Source organism: Equus przewalskii, chromosome 23 (assembly GCF_037783145.1).
Source record: "Equus przewalskii isolate Varuska chromosome 23, EquPr2, whole genome shotgun sequence".
NCBI lineage: Eukaryota > Metazoa > Chordata > Mammalia > Perissodactyla > Equidae > Equus > Equus przewalskii.
This window is the reverse complement of record NC_091853.1, coordinates 3,453,884-3,475,285: the sequence shown is the minus strand read 5'-3', so window position 1 is coordinate 3,475,285 and position 21,402 is coordinate 3,453,884. Positions and strand designations below refer to the sequence as shown.

The following is a 21,402-nucleotide window of genomic DNA, read 5'->3' as shown; positions in this document are numbered from 1 at the left end:
AGATGTAGTCAGAAAAAGCAAGCTGCAAAACAATGTTCACAATATGACACCATATATGCAGGTCTCACACAAACACAAAACTAGCATTTCTACATGTACATATGTGCTTGTAAGAATGTAAAAGAAGGTCCTGAAGAATACTCAGGAAACATAACGTTGTTACCTCTCAGGGTGTGTGTGTGAAACTGTAATGGATCACAAGGATTTCTGCTTCATTTTTACTAAGTTTTTACGAGGAGAATGTATTCTTATTTCACCTGCAACACTAAAAAACAAGAATAAGGAAAAAAATGCTTGCGAACCTCGCAAATAATTTACACACCAGAACTGTTAGGTGTAATGAGATTTCATTTTCTTTTATTGATTTCAAATCAAAACCAAATGACATCAACAAATACCTAGCAAAAAGTGACAAAATTGGAAAAAAACTTTTGAATGTTGTCGTCTTATCTTCAAATTTTAAAAGAATGAAATAAAAGAGAGTAATGAACAGACTGCCCAGGAAGAAACTTGGAAAACACCCTTACTAAACAGGTCCACCTCTAAGATATCGGACTTCTGAGTTAGCTCAGGTGCGACCCAGAATTCTCACAAAACCACTGGATCCAAAACGAAAAAAAAGTGGACTGCTGTTCGCTCAAGTGTTGAAGGTTGTTTTTAGAAGGCTTAACTAGGAAACAGTAAACGCCAAGTGCGTTTCACAGGAGAGGGGAGAGGAACGTGAAACCCGACACCCCCGGACGGCGCTCACAACCAACCGAAGGGCCGAGCGGCCGGGCGGGGGCTCGCCGACCCCGGGGGCCTGTGCTCGTGGCCGCCCGCGGCGCCCAGTCCCCGAGGGTGGGCGCCCGGCGCAGCCGACACCTGGCCCTCCGGGGAGGGAAGGGACGAGGGGTCAACAAAAACTTAGGTCCTTCGGCCGAGCGAGGCGCGCGCCGGAGAGGAGCAAAAGCGCCAACTTCTGCTCCCAACGAAGCAGCCCCGGGGGGCGGCAAGTGTTCTCCCGAGTCCCCCTCCAGAGGCGACCCCAACACCGTTCCTGCCAGGACTGCCTGCCCCCGGGGCGGCCCCCGGAGGAGAACCCAGCAAGGGCGGCGCCTGGCGGCAGGCACGGGGGCTCGGCAGCGGGAGGGCGCCGGCGCGGCCGGCCGAGGTCCCCCGGCGCCCGGGTCTCGGGGCGCCCCCGCCGAGGCGCTGTCCCACCGCCAACAGCCCCCGCTGCGAAGGCCCCTCCCCCACCCCCGGGCGGCGACCTCGGCGCCTCCGCCCGGGCCCCGCTCACCCAGGTAGCGGTTCCGCAGCCGGGACGGGTCCTCCAGCCCGAGGGACCTTTTCCTCACGTCCCACAACAGGTGTGGGCAGGAGCCACGCCGAGACATGGCTCGGCCCGGCCGGGGTGGGAGGGGAGCCCACCGCGTGGGGGAGGGGAGGAGGGGGAGGGGACACGCGGATCAACACCCGAGTCGCACCGGCACCATCCGTGCGCCAGCCCTCGCGGGCGCGGCGACTTAAACAGCGGCGGCAGCGGCGCCTTCGCCCCCGAAGCCCGGCCGCACCCGGGCCGAAGCTCGCCTCATACTCTCCTTCTCAGACTACCCAGAACATCCTGAGATCAGCAACAGTCCCCTCCCTCGGCCCCCCTCCAAGAGGAGGTGGAGGCGGAGGTGGCCGCGACTCCTCCCTCTCCTCGTTCTCGACACCCTCCCTTCTAAGCCTTTCTCGCGAGACGACGACCACCCCCGGGGACTGATGCCGGTATCCGCCTCAGCTGCCCTCACCCTAGAAAAGTGGGTTGAGGCCACTCTAGCCCAGTCCTTAATTCTCTATGGACAGACGAGGAATAGAGAGAGAAGCTGAGGTCTGAAGTCTTTCGCTCACGAGTCTCATTCCGAAGGAAGCAAGAGAGTTGTGCGGTGTCATCTTTAGTTGGGGCACGGAAGGCCCGAAAAGCCCATTTTAACTACGGGCCTCCCGATCAAAGTGAAAGCGGATTAGAGCCGGTGCAGCTTCACTTTCCCTTCTCCAAAATGGCCTCGAGGGCAGGAAGGAGAAATTGGAGGTTCGCGCTGGGCCCCGCCCACGCCGCGGGGCGGCCCAATCACCGCCGGCAGCTCTGCTTGCGCAGGCGCGCTGCCGGCAGGGCTCAGGGAAGACTCGGTGAGGCAATCCTTTGGGCACCTGTTGCCATGACTCCTCCTACGGGTCGGCTGCGGGAGGGCGGGCGGCGGGAGGCGGGCCCGGGGCGGGCAGTCGCAGAGCCTCCGCCCCCTCAGCGGTCTCCAGGCCCCCGCCCGTAGACGGTTCGCAGGGGGCAGGCTGAGCCCCGGGAAGGGCGCCCTAAGGGAGAGGAGGACGCGAGGCGCTGTCGCAGGGGAGAGTGACGAGCTGCCCTTCGTTGTCAGCCAGGGCCGAGCACGCGGCCACTCTCCCGCCCGGCCGCCCACGATCACTCGTCCGCAGAGATGTCAGCCGCCGGCGCCCGGGGCCTGCGGGCCACCTACCACCGGGTCCTCGATAAAGTGGAGCTCATGTTGCCTGAGAAGTTGAGGCCGTTGTACAACCACCCGGCAGGTAATGGACCCTTAGAATGGCTCCTACCGAGACCTTCCCTCTCTCCCCCCTCAAGTCGACCTTTAGAGGTCCGCTGGCACCTCTGCGGCTGGAGCCATCACCCACATCCCCAACCGCTTCCCCTCGAGCGCGTCCGCCTCCTCTCCCGTCCTCCCTGCTTTTCACTTCTTCTTATCCAACATCTCTCATAACCCTGTGATTCAGCGCCCTTCGCTATCTTTGTTGCGCCCCATCCCTTAGGCACCATTCAAACCCGGAGCGGGCCTCTGGATTTGATCTTTCTCCTTTTCCGCAGCCGCGAAAGGGTGCGGGCCACCCCGAAACCCTCATTCTCTCCTCTTTCCTCCACGAGTAGTGGTATATTGACCCGCGCGGAGCAGAGCTGTCTTGTCGCACCGGAGGGTTTGGAGTAAAGGTCATACTTCCTTCAGCTCCAGCTGGCAGGGGCCTGCGGATGCGTGACCCGGGTGTCAGAGTCAGTGTCATTCCTCATCCCACAGGTCTAGTTGGTTTAAGTCTATCCTTATTTATGAAATTACTGAACAAGCTCTCCCTGGGCCTTTTCACGTGCACAGACCTGGATTTAATTCTACTCTGCTGCTTTGTATAGGTGTGACCTTGAGCAAAATCCTAAATCTCTTAGGTTTTGTAAAATGTGGTGGATGTGAGAATTAAAGATAGCATGTGTTTCATTTTTCATAAATGCTCCGTAAATGTTAGCTTTCTTGTCCTATTGGAGAACAGCGTTCTTATGGTTGAAAAAAATAATTCTGTAAGACGCTGGAAGATCTCAAGTCCTCCAACTCTTTATTTAAGACCTAGAATTCTGTTACTTCTCCTATAAAATGGGCATAATAATACTTACTTGGCTGGGAACTGTTCTGAACTCTCTTTCAAGCCTAAGACTTAGCAGATTAGAAAATGTGTGGTAAATTGAAACATTGAAGTGCACCCCAAAAAGTGGCCATTTTTTCCTACATAGTTAAATCTGTATCTATAGCTGGTGTCATTAGGAAAGTTGTCTGTTTCCCAACGTATCTGAGTCAGAGCTGGTTACTAAATCTGATTTCCAATTTAATAATGCAATGAACTATATCTTAGGATTATACTTTAGTGTTATTTACTACAGTATTATACCCATTATAAAATTGATCTTTAAGGAGAGGTATTTATCGATGAATAGGTTTATTTAGTTTATTTGCCTTTTAGTTCTTTTAACGCTCAATTTTTTGGAATTATGCTCTGTTCTGTGGCAAAGGTTTTCAGGAGGGAGGATTGGGCAATGCTTCTGTACTGATCTTCACTTTAGAGTCAACTGGATTCTGTGGAGTCAACTCTGCCCCTCTTTGTGTTTGGACTGTGTGATACCAGCAGGGGAGGAGCAATTATAGACTGCTTTAATACAAGATTAGAGGGTAGTTTTACAGTGATCTTTTCCAAGGCCTTGGCTTTAACCATCTATAATCATTACTCAACTTTCGGAATGAAGAGGAGTTACCTTTCATTTGTGGATTGTCCATTTCATCCAGGTGTTCTTGGATCAGTTCAGTTGATTGTACCCCTTTCTCCGTGTAGTGAAAGAAGCATAGGCTTTGAAGCCAGACAGATCTAGGTTTAAATCTTGGTTATGTGACCCTGGCCTTAAATCCCCCAAGCCTTAGTTTTCTAATCTATAAAATGGGGGTAATAATTAACACCATTTAAGGATTGTTGTGAAAATTAAATGGTATAATGTCTGTAAAGCACGTGGCAGAGTTTTTGCACTTAGACTGTCAACAAATGTTAGTTCCCTCCCATCTAAGCTTTTAACCAATATGCAGAGTAAGAATATCTATCACTGTAAAATTATTTGTGATTAAAAATTGGTAGGGGGGCCGTCCCGGTGGCATAGTGGTTAAGTTCACACGTTCCACTTTGGCAGCCCAGTGTTCATGGATTCGGATCCCAGGTGCAGACCTGGCACTGCTCATCAAGCCATGCTGTGGTGGTGTCCCACATACATAATAGAGGAAGATTGGCACAGATGTTAGCTCAGGGACAATCTTCCTCACCAAAAAATAAAAAATAAATAAATAAATCTTTTTAAAAATAGTTGTAGGCACCCCAATGTAGAAATGTAGAAGCATGAAAAATATAACTGTTGCTTCCTTAGTATTGAATAAAATCTGAAGAAACACTGATTATTGTTCCAAGAGTTACCCAGAGTGAATATTCAAAGTTTTTGCATACTGTTTTGCATAATGGTATATTCCTGAATCATCGTTTAGACCTTAGAATAGATTCACATGCTGAAGGTTTTGACAATGATATGCAAGACTAGGGTATTAATACTTGTATATCATACATTGCCGATTCTAAATTTTTGAGATTTAATTTTATCACCGACAAGTATGTCTAGACAAGTAACAAGAATATGTCTCTATGTAGATACGTGTTGGAGTTAGAATATGGCATTATATATCTATATTATATACTGTAGTTAGACCTGTGGCCTGCATCATTCATGTACCTATGTGTTGTTCTTGGCACATCATGATCTACCTCTGTAGAGTAAGAACAGAGTTCTAAACAAATGTTTGCCCTAGGGAGTTGAGTTCTGGTAAGTTATGACACTCTCCTTACCCCCTCCTGCCTATAGAAGTCTGTGACTCCACTGCATAGCTATACTCTAGATATTTATCACAGAAATAACCTTGAAGTCATACTACCCAATGTTTACTTAAAAGCTTAGTTGCACAAAAAAAATTATTAGTGGAGGAATGTCATTACTTTGTATTTATGAGCTCCAAAATGGGGTGAATTGTCCCAAGGGGTGCACAAAATGAAGCATTGTAATGCAGAAAGAAAACAATAGAACTAGAACTGTTAATGCTTATTATTATTTTCTCCTTTTTAAGTTCCCATTGTGTATATATCTTAAGTATAAAAATATATTAGTACAGTTATGTATATACACACACAACTGAATTCCATGGAGTCAACATATATATGTCAACATATATATGTGTATAAACTGGGAATATATAAACTATGTATGTAGGGGATATGTGCTCAAAGTTTTTTTTTACTGATATGGTCATGTGTTCAAAAGAAAGTGGGAGACCACAGCTCTAAAGAGTCTAAAAATTATCCTTGACGCCAATCAAAAGGTATAAACCTCCAGTTATAAGATAAATAAGTTTTGGGGATGTAATGTACAACATGGTGACTAGAGTTAACAATACTGTGTTGTATATTTGAAAGCTGCTAAGAGAGTAGATCTTAAAAGTTCTCATGACAAGAAAAAAAAATTGTAACTAGGTGAGGTGATGGATGTTAACTAAACTTATTGCACTAATCAATCATTTAGAACTATAAACGTGTATCAAATCATGTTGTTCACCTGAAACTAATAGAATGTTATATGTCAATTATATCTCAGTAAAACTGGAGAAAAAATAAAATAAATAATAAAAATAAATAAAGCTATATTATTTTAAGTCACTGTAGCTTTGCTTTTATTGACTTATGTTTTGCCTTAAATGGAAGAACTTTTGAAAAACCGCTTCTATGAAATTTGCTGCAGTGCTTAGCGTGCTGCTGCTGAGAATATCATTCTCCGTTACATGATGTTTCTGCGAAGGCTCATGGGAGAAGTTACTGTAAGGTCTTAGTAACAGGAACATTAGCATTTTTCCTAGGTAAGAGAATTGTTTTTTTCTTATTTATCTTAAAGACCTTGCGAATATTTTAAAAATTGAAAATGTAGTAAATAAACCAATATTAGCCGTGTTCGTAAGGGACTATCTTTATCATAAGTATTCAGAATTAAATACTAAGGGAATTGATGTTATATACTAGATAGTTTACTACAACTTAGTTCAAAGTATATGTTATTTTATTATATGTAAATAAAGCCAAATGTGGATCAAATAAATAACCAGTGTAGATACCCACATAGTTACATAGTTCTTTAACATCTCCATTTAGAACAATTTATTTTTTTGCTACAGAGATTATCTGATGAATTCTAAAGGCAGTGTAGGATAGACATCTGCATAGCTATATTATATATTATGTCCGTATAGTACATTATATATAATACATCTATATACAGATATATTCTTAAATATATATTTAATATGTGTTTAGAATATACACTAAATATATAAATATATATATTATTTCTTACAGTAATAAACTCTATTATCTTAAAATTAAGGAATGAGAATCAAAATGGAAAGCTGGGATTTCAAATACAACTGTAAGATATTGATAAAAAATAGAATATCTTTAAACAGTTAGCTACCAAGAAAGTTGAATGACTCAATATTTATTGAGGGCCTACTGTAAATTAGGCAGTGTTCTGGCACTTGGGATACGTTAATGAATAAAATAAAAATCACTGCCCACAGAGATACTGTATCCTCAGAAAGAGCATAAAGAGAGTGCAACCTTTGCTGTAATTATTTGACACTTTTGTCTGCTAAACTGATTTTAAACTAATTTTTAAAAATTGAGACTGTTTATGCCTCACCTAATTTGATTCATCAGATGTACCAAAGGAGAAGCAAGCTCTAATTAGGAAAAGCTATAAATAATTTGTCATTTCCGAGTCATGTAGGAAGATTAATTTTGGTTATAAGAGTATGAAATATGTTTAAAGGGATATAGTAGAAAGAGGACTGGGATCAAAGACCTGTGTTCTGGTCCTTGCTCTATCCAGAATTGCTGAGTATAAGGCAAATTACTTCTAACTGTCTTTTTCATCTATAAAAATAAGGGAGTTTAGATTTTCCTTAAGGTCCTTTCCAGCTGTAATAATATACGATTTGGTGTTTCTACTAGGGCTTTTCCCACTCTCAGAGCCCTCAGGAAACTCAGATTTCATTAGATAAACCCATATAGTTATGGTTAGATTAGGATTTCGGGCTCTAAGCTTTTAGCCTTCCTGTGCTGGGTATTTTAGATGAGTAATTCCACCTCTCTGACCCTCATTTACCTGACTTATAAGTGCCTGAACTAGACGATTTCAGCAATCTTTCTAAATCTAAAAGTCATTGATTCTTTGTAATTGAAGAAACATGTAAATTAGAATATATCAACCCTAAAATGGGTATTAGCTATCTTAGCTAGTTGCTTCACCTGTTGTTTTACTTTAGAATTTCCACCGAAGCCTATTTTCAATCAACAGTTTAAAAATGATTATATATCCATGATGTTCTGGGTACCATTTGAGTGATAGCTGTTTCCAAGGCTTTACAGAAGATATAAAAAGTATAATGGCTCTCAAACAATAGCCCTTCCTGTTCTTAGTGTGAAATCAGAACTAGCTTTAGTACAAATAAAAATGAGTGATTGTTGACAGTCAATATCTATGTCAAAGAGTAACCTTTACAAATTCTAAAGATTTGTAAGTAGTTTGTCCCATGATAGCAAACAGGTATAGACTTGCTTAATATAGGGAACTACGAAGAATGTTGAGGGATGTTGAAAAGCAACAAATCACAGAGAAATGGAATGAAAGGGATGGGAAGAGGTAGAGGAAACATTCAGTAAGAAACTCTAGGGGCCGGCCAGGTGGCGCAGCGGTTGAGGTTGTACGCTCCGCTTCGGTGGCCCAGGGTTCACCGCCCCGGATCCTGGGTGCAGACCTACGCACCGCTTATCAAGCCACGCTGTGGCAGGCATCCCACATAGAAAGTAGAGGAAGACAGGCACGGATGTTAGCTCAGGGGCAGTATTCCTCAGCAAAAAGAGGAGGATTGGCAGCAGATGTTAGCTCAGGGCTAATCTTCCTCAAAAAAAAAAACAAATTTTTCACATCGGGACATAGTGAGCACCTCAGTTCAATATTTGTGTGTGTGTGTGTTTGCATGTGTGTGAAAGTTACCTATGCTGTTCTAAGAAGGAGGTCTTTGGGGCCGGCCCGGTGGCACAGCAGTTAAGTTCGCATGTTCAGCTTCTCAGTGGCCTGGGCTCTGCCACTTCAGATCCTGGGTGCGGACATGGCACTGCTTGGCAAAAGCCATGCTGTGGTAGGCGCCCCATGTATAAAGTAGAGGAAGATGGGCATGGATGTTAACTCAGGGCCAGTCTTCCTCAGCAAAAAGGGGAGGATTGGCAGTAGTTAGCTCAGGGCTAATCTTCCTCAAAAAAAAAAAAAGGAAGTCTTTCCCTAGGGAGAGAATCACACATACAATGAATGACATACTTTCTGGGTAGAATTTATATAATAATTAGTTGAGTAATTTCTCTCAGATAAGGAAATTAGGAAGTAAATTTATGTCATTATTTTATCAACAGGTTCATCGAAGTTCTTCAGGGCAACTAGATTTGTTATTTTGTTTAAAAATGTATGTCTCATGCTGCCGACCCCATGGCCGAGTGGTTAAGGTCGCACGCTCCGCTTCGGTGGCCCAGAGTTTCGCCGGTTCGGATCCTCAAAAAAAACCTTTATGTTTTAGAAATGGTGATGTAAGTTGCAATGTTTCTTCATTACCATTTCCACTATTGATTGATTGCTGTTTTCAGGAAGGCACCCTCTATGCCTGAATTCATACATGTCTAAATTCATTTGATTTATTTGTTCTTAAGGTAGAAAATAATTAGCTAAGATAAAATAGAAGGGTGAACTAAAGTAAATTTTCTTTAAAATTTTTTATTAACCCATTGTATGATCACAGGTATTTTTTCCCTTTTTTTTTTTTGAGGAAGATTAGCCTTGAGCTAACATCTGCTGCCAATCCTCCTCTTTTTCCTGAGGAAGACTTGACCTGAGCTAACATCCGTGCCCATCTTCCTCTACTTTATATGTGGGACACCTGCCACAGCATGGCTTGCAAGCGCTGCATAGGTCCACACCCGGGATCCGAACCGGCGAACCCCAGGCCACTGAAGCAGAACATGTGAACTTAACTGCTGCATCGCTGGGCTGGCCCCTTTTCCTTTTTTTAAAACAATGAAGAAGACACTGTTTGCATTAATAGATAGCCAACTCTGACTATTTGTTTCACCTAGCATCATCTCATATCTCAGAAAAGTTAGAAATTTAGAATGTCATATATTTGCTACTGATATTTTTAAATTCAGTGCTTAGCAGCTGTTAAACTAATTTAGGGTTTGTTTTGTGGTTTAAAATTATTCACTAACTAAAATATTCGTACCTCTCTGGATCCAGGTTCTAGCAACTATAATTTCATGTTTGCAGTTTGTTTGGTTTGGTTGGTTGTGGGGAAGAGGGGCAGTTAATGTTTTAGAACTCTCACCTAGCTCGGGGCAGTCGAGTAAATTAGTTACCAGGCAAACCTACTGAAAAGCTTGACTGAATTAACCCTGAAGGATCAAGCATGTAAGCTTGTAAAGAAACCAAAACCTCGGCCTTGCTCAGGAAACAATTTTTGGGGTGGTAGAAGAGGAAGCATCGGTTCTGAAATAGGAAGAGAGGAGTTCAAAGCTATAGACTAAAACAATGAGCCGGCTTACCCTCGAGAGGTGAAGCCAAACTTCATGCAGGGATAAAAAATAAACCTGGTAACTGATACTGCATACGACCTAGAGGCTTTGTATATGACAAAAAATAAATAAATAAAACAGGTGTGACGCTAGGAGTCTCAGAAACTCAAGCTAAATAAAACAACCAGAGAGTTTGAAAAGATTGGCTTGTAGGATCAGTGCATATGGCATCAGACACGCAGGAGGAATTTTCTGGAGCCAAAGGGGAGTGCCATGGGCTAACATAGAGTAACTAATGAGTAAAGGTCTAGTGAGCCCTGATGTAAAGGGAGCCCGACGTCCCCAGAGGTGAGTAAATAGCTAATTCCAGCCTTGAGGATGAAGCGGTGTTCAGGCAAATCTGGGTCAGACCTAAAGTTTGAATATCTTTGATTAGCACCTACTCTGGACATGGTTAATTCAATTCAGTTCTGTTCACAAATATCTACCATTTGTCATGGAAAACTAAGAAACAGTCCTTGGGCCGTGACTAGTTAAAGAGACAGATGCATAAATAGATCATTTTAATTGTTAAGTGCAGAGAACAATAGAAGAATATATACTCTGTTTTGGAGTTCAGAGAAGGAGCATTTAATCTGGGGATGTTAAAGGCGGCTTCCTTAAGGAGATGAAGCCGAGATGAGTTTTTGAAGGATATTAGGAGTTAGCCAGATGAAGAGAAGGCAGAATAGCGGGAGGGGACAGCAGAAAGTAAGGTTTAGAGCCATAAAACATCATGAAACTAGTGGCACTTTTACCTAGCTTGTCAATCCACCCAGGCCAGGGTTTCTTAACCTTACACCATTGACATTTTGGGGACTGGATGGCTGTTAGAGGGGGCTGTCCTAGGCATTGTGGGATGTTTAACAGCATGCCTGCCTAGAGGAGGCGTCGTTATGTGGCTAGAGCTCTAGGTGTAATGGTAGGGTGATCAGAACAATGCAAAGTTTAAGAAACTGGGTAAAAGATGAGTACAGTAACTCAGGAATTGAATATAGCTAGATCTTCACTCAGTTATAAGAACATCAAAATTTAGAACTCCCCAGTAGTTTTAATTCTTCCAGTAACTGTTGCAGCACTGTCTCCAAATTTTCTCTGCAATTTAAAATATGGAGAACTCGGAGGCACATACGAAACCATGAACGTGACCATCTATCACATGTATGTGAGAAAGTGAAGTTTAGCATTGTAGTTCTTTTGGCCCACGCGGATGGAGAGGGCCTGTGCCATGACCTTCTAGTGTTTGAAGAATTATCAGTCTAAAGATGATATCCAGCTCCTTTGAAGATGGAGAAAATAAGACTTAGGTTGCAGACAGACTTTAGGATTAGGTTTAAATGTTCTAGGAAATCAGCAAACTTTTTTTTTTTTTTTGAGGAAGATTACCCTGAGCTAACATCTGCCACCAATGCTCCTCTTTTTGCTGAGGAAGACTGGCCCTGAGCTAATATCTGTGCCCATCATCCTCTACTTTGTATGTGGGACACCTACCACAGTATGGCATGCCAAGCGGTGCCATGTCTGCACCCGGGATCTGAACTGGGGAACCCCAAGCCGCCGAAGCAAAACATGCGAACTTAACTGCTGTGCCACCAGGCCAGCCCCAAACTTACTTTAAAATTCTTAAAAGTATAAGCCAGACTTATCAATATTTAAATATCGGATTGACAAAAACGACTTATGTTTTAAAGAACTTTTCAGTTGTTTGCAAATGTGTATACACATATATGTATATTACATATACACATATACATACGTACTTATATATTAGAGTTACAGTGTAAACTCTAGTTAATATAAACTGCTTCCAGCTATGCTGGCTAATTCTTTTTGTTCAACATCTATTAGATGGTAGGGGTATAAGTATGAATACTGTTTAGCCACTAGCCTCAAGGAAGCCATAATTTTGGTAGGTAAGTAGACTCACGACTCACTACAGTAGAATAAAGTATGCTGTGGCAGATGTTTAAATCTTACTCTGTTAAAATCACATTGAATTAATGAGTTTAGCTGTAAGGCCAAAGTGAATTGTCTTGAGAGGGGTAAAAAAATATCAAGGACTATGTTAAATTGTGGAAGAATAGTCCAAAACTTGTAACATTGCCATCACTTAATAACAGTAAAGGCAAGCAATGGCTTACACTATCCATGTGACACTTTTCTAGAACTACTTAGTAAGCCAAAATTATAGAGGGAGCGCATGCCGTTTTTACAGTTTTCAAATTTCTCTTCTTAATGTTAAGATTAACCAACTACTTTTGATAGGAATTCAACCAAAATGCACCCCAAAAAGAAGTGTTATCACTGGGTTCACTTTCACTTTGGGGTGATGGTTATTACCTAAGTGTGAAACTAGTATGGCTCTGATGAAAGCGCTTTATAATTCAGTTTCCGTAAAATGCTTTTATACGGCTCCCAGATAGGATTTTGCTTAAACAGCCTTCCTGTGCTTAGGTCATTAAAAGCTATCACTGCATTTTATTTGCCCGCACATCCCCTGTGCCTGGTACATTGTAAAGCAGGCAGTAATTATGATGGGTGAGTGAATGAATGGTCTTGGCTGCAACAAACTAAACCCAGCGCTACAGCTGGACCTTAACCCAGCTCGGAGCTGTTTCAACCTCACCGTCTGTTTTTTGTTTTGTTTCTAAATAATAGGTTTAAGTCATTTTGTCTTTTAAATGTTATTTATGCATATGTGAACAGAAATATTCCTTATTATTCATGACAGTGAATACTCACCTACTAGAGGAAAAAATGGATAAATGCAACTTTACTGCTGGTGCTGTTGAGGAATATTGATTGGGAATAGATGAAGAGAAGTAAAATATTATGTGTGGGTGATGATGCCATTTTAGATGTGATTTTTTGATCCATAAAAACAAATTATTTACTTTTGCAAAGTAAAGTGGAATATTAAGGCAACAATAATAGTCAGGAATATAATAGGATTTAAAAATTTTTTAATTTGCTCATAAGTCACTGTTGTCGTATATAAAGTTGCTTAACTTGTGTGTTAAGAAATAAATGTATTTTGTTGATCAGTGTGTGAGAACATACACACCATACTAAGTGCTCTGATAAATGTTGGATCTTGCATGCTTAGTTACATTTTAAATTACTATGGACGAAGTCTGTTTCTTTCCTGTGACTGTATCCCCGTGAAGGTTAAAAGAGATGTATGATTTGGAAGAGTTAGAAGGGGCAGAGTTACCTTCTATTGTTAAAGAGTACCAGGTTGAGAGTTAGAAGACGGAAGTTCCGGTCACAATTCTGCTGCTCATTGGCTGCATGACGGGAGTGGGTCACAGAACTTCTCTGAACACATCTGTAAAATGAAAGATTTAGATTAGGTGATCTCTGGTTTTCTTCCAGCTTTAAAACATCATCCTTCTCAAATTCTAAATTATCTTAGAAACCAGAATTGTCTTCAAACCTACAAACATTTATTTAACGTTTTGCATAAGGTGGCTGGGTCGCAGAATAGCTAAACAAGGACCCTGCCATTCTAAAGAGCTTACAGATCTAGTCTTGCCCCTTTCTCATGTGAACTTTAAAGTTGAGTTTATTAATTTTTTACTAGAATATGTAGAATTTTTACAAGAACTTTAGTAGAACGCATGTGGTAACATGTCATTTATGATAAATATTAATAGAATTAGTGAATATATAAATATCTACTGAGGCTCATATCACAAAAATTCCATAATTTTTAATTTCCCCAATTTGGATATTATCCCTGAGTGAACTAACATTAAATTCCATGTTCAAGGTAAGCATTGAGAATGGTTTCCAAAACCATCTCCATTGTACTTTAGCAAATTTTTAACAAGTCACAAAAATACAAATAATTGACAAGGAGATCAAAACAACTTGTATGAAAGATTGACACTATGGTGACTTTCTTAATGTTAACTTAAATAGAAAGTATGCAGAAAGCGTAGTAAAAATGGTTAGAAATAGATGGATGAGTCTTTGGGGTTTTGAAATGTGGTGATGGCATGTATAAAATAGTTGGTTTATTTCTAAATTTTTTCTTTTTATTTTTCAGGTCCCAGAACAGTTTTTTTCTGGGCTCCAATTATGAAATGGGTAAGTCTTGAGTTTTCACAGAAGGTAGTGAAGAAAATATTCTTTAAAAGAAGCTTACTAATATGAAGTAACTTTTATGAGGAATATACTTTTAAATGTTCATGGTGTGCCTTGAAATGATTTTGTGCAAATACTCTCAGATGTATCATTTTTACTTCATAAAGCACACTACCAACTTTAGTTTTTCTGACACCTTAGATAAGAGGCTTTCTGGGAACATATTTATTATCACAAATCTTATAATTGTGGGCCACAGGAACATGAAACTTCATTCTAAAATTTTATGACCAAGTAAACGTTAAACTAGTTAGAACCCTCCAAATTAACTTTTATTATTAATTAAGTATGAAAACCAAAGATAGTAACACCAAAATAGAGGCAAGGAAAGTTAGTCTCAGAAGTAGAAGGATTTATCCAAGGGCATATATTAGCATTTGGTGAGAGAGAGAGAGAATTTAGGACCTCTGACTCCAAGACCAATGCTTTTACCCTGTACCAGTTTCCATTCCTAAAGTTCTCATTTAGCTGAAAAGAAATAATTTTGGTGGCTGTTTATAGCAAATCATTGATTTTATGTTGAAAGTGCCAGTTTTGGCCTATAGCAGTGCTGCTCAAAGTGTCATCGCTGAACCTGCACCGTTGGCATTGCCCAGGAATGGGTGAGAAATGCCAATTTTCAGGTCCCATCACAGATTTACTCAGTCTGAAACTATGAGTATGGAACCTAGTAATTTGCATTTTCATAAACCCCCTAGGAGATTCTGATACCTTCTAAAGTTTGAATACAGAAGTAGGCTTTTTTTTCAATTGTTGAAAAATACACGAGATTTAACATTTTAACTATTTTTTATACTGTTAAGTATATTCACATCATTGTACACCCAATCTCTAGAACTTTTTTTATCTTGCAAAACTAAAACTCTGAACCCATTAAGCAATAACTCCTCATTCCCCTCTTTCCCCAGCCCCTGGCAACCACCTTCCTACTTTCTTTCTCTGTGAATTTGACTACTCTAGGTACCTCATATAAGTGGAATCATACAATATTTGTCTTTTTTATGCCTGGCTTATTTCACTTAGCATGGTAGCATGTGTCAGAATTTCCTTCCTTTTTAAGTCTTTTTAAGTCTGAATGATATTCCGTTGTATGTATAGACCACACTTTGTTTATCCATTCATCTGTTGGATAAACTTGTGTTGCTTCCACCTTTTGGCTATTGTGAATATTGCTGCTATGAACAATGATGTACAAATATCTGTTCTGGTCCCTGCTTTCAGTTCTTTTGGGTATATACCTAAAAGTGGAATTGTTGGATCGTATGGTAATTCTATATTTAATCTTTTTAGGAACTGCCATACTATATTTCACAGGTAGTATATTTCACAGCGGTTATGCTATTTTATATTCCCAGCAGCAATTCACAAGGATTCGAGTTTCTCCATATCCCTGCCAACACTTGTTACTTTTGTTGTTGTTGTTTTATAATAACCATCCTAATGGATGTGAAGTGATATCTCATTGTGGTTTTGATTTGCATCTCCCTAACGTGATTGGTTATACTGAGCATCTTTTCATGCACTAACTGATCATTTGTTTATCTGCTTTGGAGAAATGTCTGTTCAAGCCCTTTGCCCATTTTTTAATCAAGTCGTTTTTTTGTTGTTGAGTTGTAGGCTATTTTAATTCTCTTAAATGTACTGTTTTAAATTGTTAGAACAATGCAGAAACTTACTTGTTAATCTAAGTAGTTGAGAATGTTAGCTCTGGAATTGGCTGTCCCTCAATATTATGGCCTTCAGCAGGTTAACTGGCCTCTGCCATTTTTCTCCTTAACTATAAAATGACAAGATTAGAGTAGATTAGTGGTTGGGAGCTCTATTTTACAGATACCTAGGAAGCAGTTGTTTTTTTATCTTTATATTTTGAGAAAAAAAGCCAGCCCTGGTGGTCTAGTGATTAAGACTCAGTGATCTCACTGCTGTGGCCCAGGTTCATTTCCCGGTCAGGGAACCACACCAACCGTCTGTCAGTTGTCAGACTGTGGCAGCTGCGTGTTGCTGTGATGCTGAAGTTCTGCCACCGGTATTTCAAATACCAGCGGGGTCATCCATGGTGGACAGGTTTCAGCGGAGCTTCCAGACTAGGACAGACTAGGAAGAAGGACCTGGCCTCCCACTTCTGGAAAAAATTGACATGAAAACCCTGTGAATAACAGCCGAGCATTGCCTGATACAGTGCCGGAAGGAGAGAGGGTGGCCCAAAAAGGCCAGGCAGGGTTTTTCTGCCATCCACAGGGTTGCTAGGAGGCGGGATCAACTTGAGGGTACTAAAGACAATAATAAATATTGAGAAAAGGTCCCATCAGTTTAAAAAAAGTTTCAATATAGCATCTTTAATGATTCTTCTCACACTCTAAACATTCAGAAATAGTATGATATGCAAAAAAAAAGCCCATACTAATGGAAGGTATGTTACTATTTTAATCCTCTTCTCTCCCTCTAACACTTAAAACTATAATTATATATTTATAAAGTGAGCTTGATTGATGAAGTATTGTTTCTAGCACCATTATTAAAAGAAAAAGAATGATTTAATCTATTTACAATAAATTTAAGGGTCCTCTTTGACCCTAAATTTGCCACAATTTAGAAATTTAATTATTTTATCAATAGGTTTGGTCTTTCTGTGATCTGGTCCATCAGAAACATTGACAGCATTATGTACTCATAAGTGCCTTCTTGACTATCTGTCTCCTTTAAAAACATCTATTTTAAGTTCATGTTGAAATCATACATAGTTTCCTGATGACAGCATAGCAATAGAAACTTCCGTGTCTTGTTCTCTGGTGGAGAGACTTCTTTTGTTAGGTTTTTACTTTATATACATACTAATGTGTTTTCTTATCCCAGAGCATTTGAAAACAGTTAATCTATGTTATTGTGTATGTGACATACAACAGTTGCTGCTGCAAGCCACATATGTTCTATATAAAGAATTTCAGACTATACTTCTTCAGACATTTAACTGTGGTGCAGTCCTCTTAGCCGCTTTAGTTGCAACCAATTAATTAGTCATAAAGGTCAAAGTGGATAAGCCTAAGAAACAACTACAAATCTTAAATATTTTATTTTAACTTAAAGAAAATAAATATATATTCACTTGCCAATCATTTATTATGAGGCCAAAGCTTTTATTTGTGTACGGATCCACTGATTTTGATTTCCACATCTTCTGTCTTGGATGAATTATACCATAGTACATCCTATATAATTTCCAGTTTAGTTTTCCATAAAGCAGAGCAAATTCATAGACACTTTCGTAATAGTATGAGAACAGAAACCTGCTAGATTTTTATGGTTTCCCCCCAGTCTTTTTATATCTGTCTCATTCACACCAAATTTGATAGCAAGTTTTAACAACTTGCCTTTATCCAGTCTTTCCAAAGCAGTCATTCCAGTTTTCATAGAAATAGCAACCTCCTTTTTGTATTTCACCTGTTTACCTGAGAGTTCATTAAATTATGTAAATTACGTTAACAAGTAAAACGAGCATAAAAAAGTTCGAGGACAGACACACTCACTTGATAAAAAAGCAGCTCAGCTGGTGGGAGCAAGTATGCATGAGTGCAATACAGAATAAATAGCCCTCCAGCCATTGTGTGTGGACAAGGGCATCTGTTAATTTGTTTCCAGGAGGAATGGAGATCATTGGCTAACCTGGGGAACCTATTATGTGAAGGTCGTATAAGAGAGCTGCTTTCATTTTTGTTTGTCATCTTTGTGCATAGACTGAGTTATACTTAACTCTTGAACAATATACCATTTGGCGTAGCTAATTTTTCTGTTTTCTCTTCTCCTTAGAAATAAGTCAAACTATTTCAAGATTATCCATGCGTATTTTTAATACCTATTTGCTTTTCCAGCTGGAATTACTTACACAGATTAATTCACAGTTTAAAATCTTGGGGGCTCTGCTGTCTCTAAGCATTTTGGAATTGGAATATTCTATAGTGGCATTTCATTTTTTTAACACTCCTCTAAAAGTGTCCTATGACTTTTTTTTAATGAATGAGAAAATATTGAAAGAAAGAAATGTTTTATACTATCTGATAAGTGGAAGTGATCAGATGCCAGGAAGAATCACAAACCTGGGCTTCAGACATTTGAAAAACGTTTTTTTTTTTAAAGATTGGTACCTGAGCTAACATCTGTTACCAATCTGCTTTTTTTATTTTTTTTTTCCTCCCTCTTCTTCTTCTCCCCAAAGTCCCCCTGTACATAGTTGTATATTCTAGTTGTAGGTCCTTCTGGCTGTGCCATGTGAGACGCCGCCTCAGCGTGACCTGACAAGCAGTGCCATGTCCACACCCAGGATCCGAACCAGTGAAACCCTGGGCCGCCAAAGCGAAGCGTGCACACTTAACCACTCGGCCATGGGGCAGCCCCTGAAAAACATTTTCTATTGATGGAAACAAAGGGAGCGAACTTGAGTCTACTAGATGCCAAACAGTCTGTATTGGGTTAATACATTATCTCTTTTTAGTTTCCACCAGAAAAAATCTGAGAAGTAAATATTATCACCATTTTCCAGATAAGGGTACTGAGGTTCAGAGAACTAGGTGACTGACTGTACTGTTATTGCAAGTTGCAGAGTCAGGATTTGAACCGCCAGGTCTATTTGACTCCAAAGCCTATACCTGCATGACCACCTTTAAGTTGTCGCTGTGACTCTAGCTATAACTGGTACTTTCTTTGTATGTTAGGGAGTATTTTACACAATCTTGTGGTGCACTCTGAGCACTCTCCGAATCTGCAGTTCTGTTATTTGAATAAAGATGAAAAGGAACACAAATCTTCTGCCCCTTATCCCGAGGCTAGTAATGCAGGAAAGGATACAGAGACTAATATTCCTTTATCTCTGCTGCTCTGAAGATATAAGCTACTATTATTCTTGTTGTTGTTGTTAATATTTTTCAGGCACTGTGCTAAATATTTTTAAAGCGTGTTATCTCATTTAATCATTTATCACTTTTGCAAGAGACGCTATTAATATTCTCATTTTATACATGAGGAGTTTAAGACAAAGTGTTATGTAACTTGACCAAAGCCACACAGCTAGCAAATGGCAGAGGTTAGATTCACAAGGAGATTTTCTAACATACTTTATGTAAGATTAGAGTGATATAGAAGGAGAAAGGAATTTTTTAGAAACATGAGAAAGGGAGCTCAAGACCCTTATGAGAGAGAACAATTACTAACATATCCCAGAAAAACAAAGTAGGTCAACCTTTAAAAACAGAAACCAGTTTAAGAGGCAAAGCATTTATTTGGGACCAAAGAATTGCTTTTCAGGGAGCACACATTCAGGTAGAAACCCACATAGTGTCCTGCTACGGAATAGTAGTCAGGGTTTTTTGGGTTTTTTTCCTGCTTTATCTCCCCAACCCACCCCCCGTACATGGTTGTATATCTTAGTTGCAGGTCCTTCCAGTTGTACTCAGGGGTTTTTTAAGACAAAAAAGAGGGGTTATATTGCAAAGAATTTTAATTGGAGAGAATGCTGGTCTTGACTAAACAGTGATCGACTATTGACCTATCTTCAGAAAGTCCGCAGTCATCGGTCTTTGTGGGCAGGATGTCCATTTTTCTGCTGACTTCTCAAACAATTGCTTGTAAAACAATTTCCATTTTGGCCCAGTCCAAAGGTCCAGTCCAGGGTTCAAGACAGTAAGGCAGTTTCTCTGGAAAAGCAGCTCTGACTCCATTTTAAAATGGCTCTATTAAAGTCAATTCCAACATTTTTCCCTTTTGATCAAGATTTTTCTTTGAAAGCATCACTGATCAACCGTTTGAAAGTATTGCTGATCAGCCATCAAAGCATCATTGGTCCCTTGTCGCCAGGAAGGCTCATCCCTGGTATGTCACGTCCCACATACGAGGAAAAGTGGTTTCCTTAGGAGGCTTAGGCCACATGTGAGCAGCAAAAGTACCAGAGCAGAGCAAAGCCTTACCATCAAGTTCCTTTTGAAGGGCAAACATTGTCTATAGGGCCTCAAAGTTTCTCAGGTGAAGGCTCTTAAGCCTCAGCAATCATTTTGGTTTTTTATTGCAGCAACATTAGATTAGAACATTATATAACTTTCAGGTGTACATCATAATATATTTTGAATTCTGTGTAGATTACCTCATGTTCACCACCCAAAAACTAATTATAATCTATCACCACACACGTGTGCCTAATCACCCCTTTTGCCCTCCCCCATCAGCAATCATTTTAAAGCACTGAGTGACCGTTATCCTAGTGGTGTTTTTATAACATCAGGCTGTGCAGAGGAGAGAAAGTTTTACAAGAGCAATAATTTCTATAATAATAAACAAAATGCTAAGTCCAAAGTGGAGGATAGATCTGACCCAGAAGGCCGTTCCTGGGGGCAGCCAAAAGAACAACGGGAGTCAGTGGGCACCGCACGTAACCATTTGGCTTGCACTCAAATTCTGTCTCTACCTTGCTGGAGGGGTTACCCAAGTTCACCAAGAGGTATTTACAACAGTTACAGATATAACCTCTTAAATCTCTGGAGGTTCAGTTGGTTAGGCGAGAGGTTCTAGACACATTCTAGACACATAACACGAGGAATTAGAGGAGGAGTGGTGGAGAGATTGGTAATTAAATGTACTGAAGGATTCTCCAGATTCACATACACAATGAGGCTTCTGATGACAAACTAACAGTCAGAAAGATTTCCCCCTTTTGTAATAGATTGGGAGATGCAGATCAGAGTATTGGCTTTCTAAGAAAGAGAGAGAGAAAATAAGGTAAGAAGCAACAGCACGTAAAAGGTGTCCAGGCCTGGTCCAGCCATCTGGGAAAAGCTGTCTGCCTCAAATGTCAGTTGCTTCTCTTCCTAGTCAATTTGATTTGGAGGCCTCTGGCGTTTGTACAGGACCAGGTGGCAGGTGGAGACTTCTTTATCTGTGAGATGTTTCTCCAAAGTTACATGCCTTCTAGTTCTGCAGCAGTGTCAGTGGTCAGGAGCAGTTGGTATAAGGTCCTTTCCAGTGGGGCTCGAGGGCTGTCTTCTGATGATGATGCTTCCAGAATACCCAGATGCCAGTCTCTAGACTGTGACCAACAGGATTCTTTAAATCGGAATCCAAGAAAGCGTCTTTAAACTGTTGTTGACAGACTCAAGCATAAGATATTAGAGACTTAGAGAAGGTGCTCATACTAGCATGAAACAACAAGGCATCAGCAGAAGGCTGTGT

General features: G+C 40.5%; 2 protein-coding genes across 29 annotated transcripts in view; one reads left to right on the top strand and one right to left on the bottom strand.

Moving 5' to 3' along the window:
* Positions 1-2,246, bottom strand: part of DCAF6 (DDB1 and CUL4 associated factor 6) — a 146,837-nt gene extending 144,591 nt beyond the window's left edge. For 13 of the 28 annotated variants that reach the window (XR_011532195.1, XR_011532194.1, XM_070591500.1 and 10 more), the window contains exon 1: positions 1,283-1,789. Coding sequence is in view for 12 of the 28 variants with exons in the window: in XM_070591500.1 (XP_070447601.1) it covers positions 1,283-1,379 (97 nt within the window). In the remaining 16 variants the exon portion in view is untranslated. Of the gene's footprint in view, positions 1-1,282 lie in introns of all 28 variants that reach the window. The other 15 variants (XM_070591512.1, XM_070591515.1, XM_070591514.1 and 12 more) reach the window with 8 other exon arrangements.
* A 60-nt stretch (positions 2,247-2,306) lies between these two features.
* MPC2 (mitochondrial pyruvate carrier 2) overlaps positions 2,307-21,402 on the top strand; it is a 29,696-nt gene continuing 10,600 nt past the window's right edge. Inside the window, exons 1-2 of the mRNA XM_008521062.2 lie at positions 2,307-2,571; positions 14,096-14,136. Of these exons, the coding sequence (XP_008519284.1) occupies positions 2,463-2,571; positions 14,096-14,136 (150 nt within the window). The 5' untranslated portion in view covers positions 2,307-2,462. The remainder of the gene's footprint in view (positions 2,572-14,095; positions 14,137-21,402) is intronic.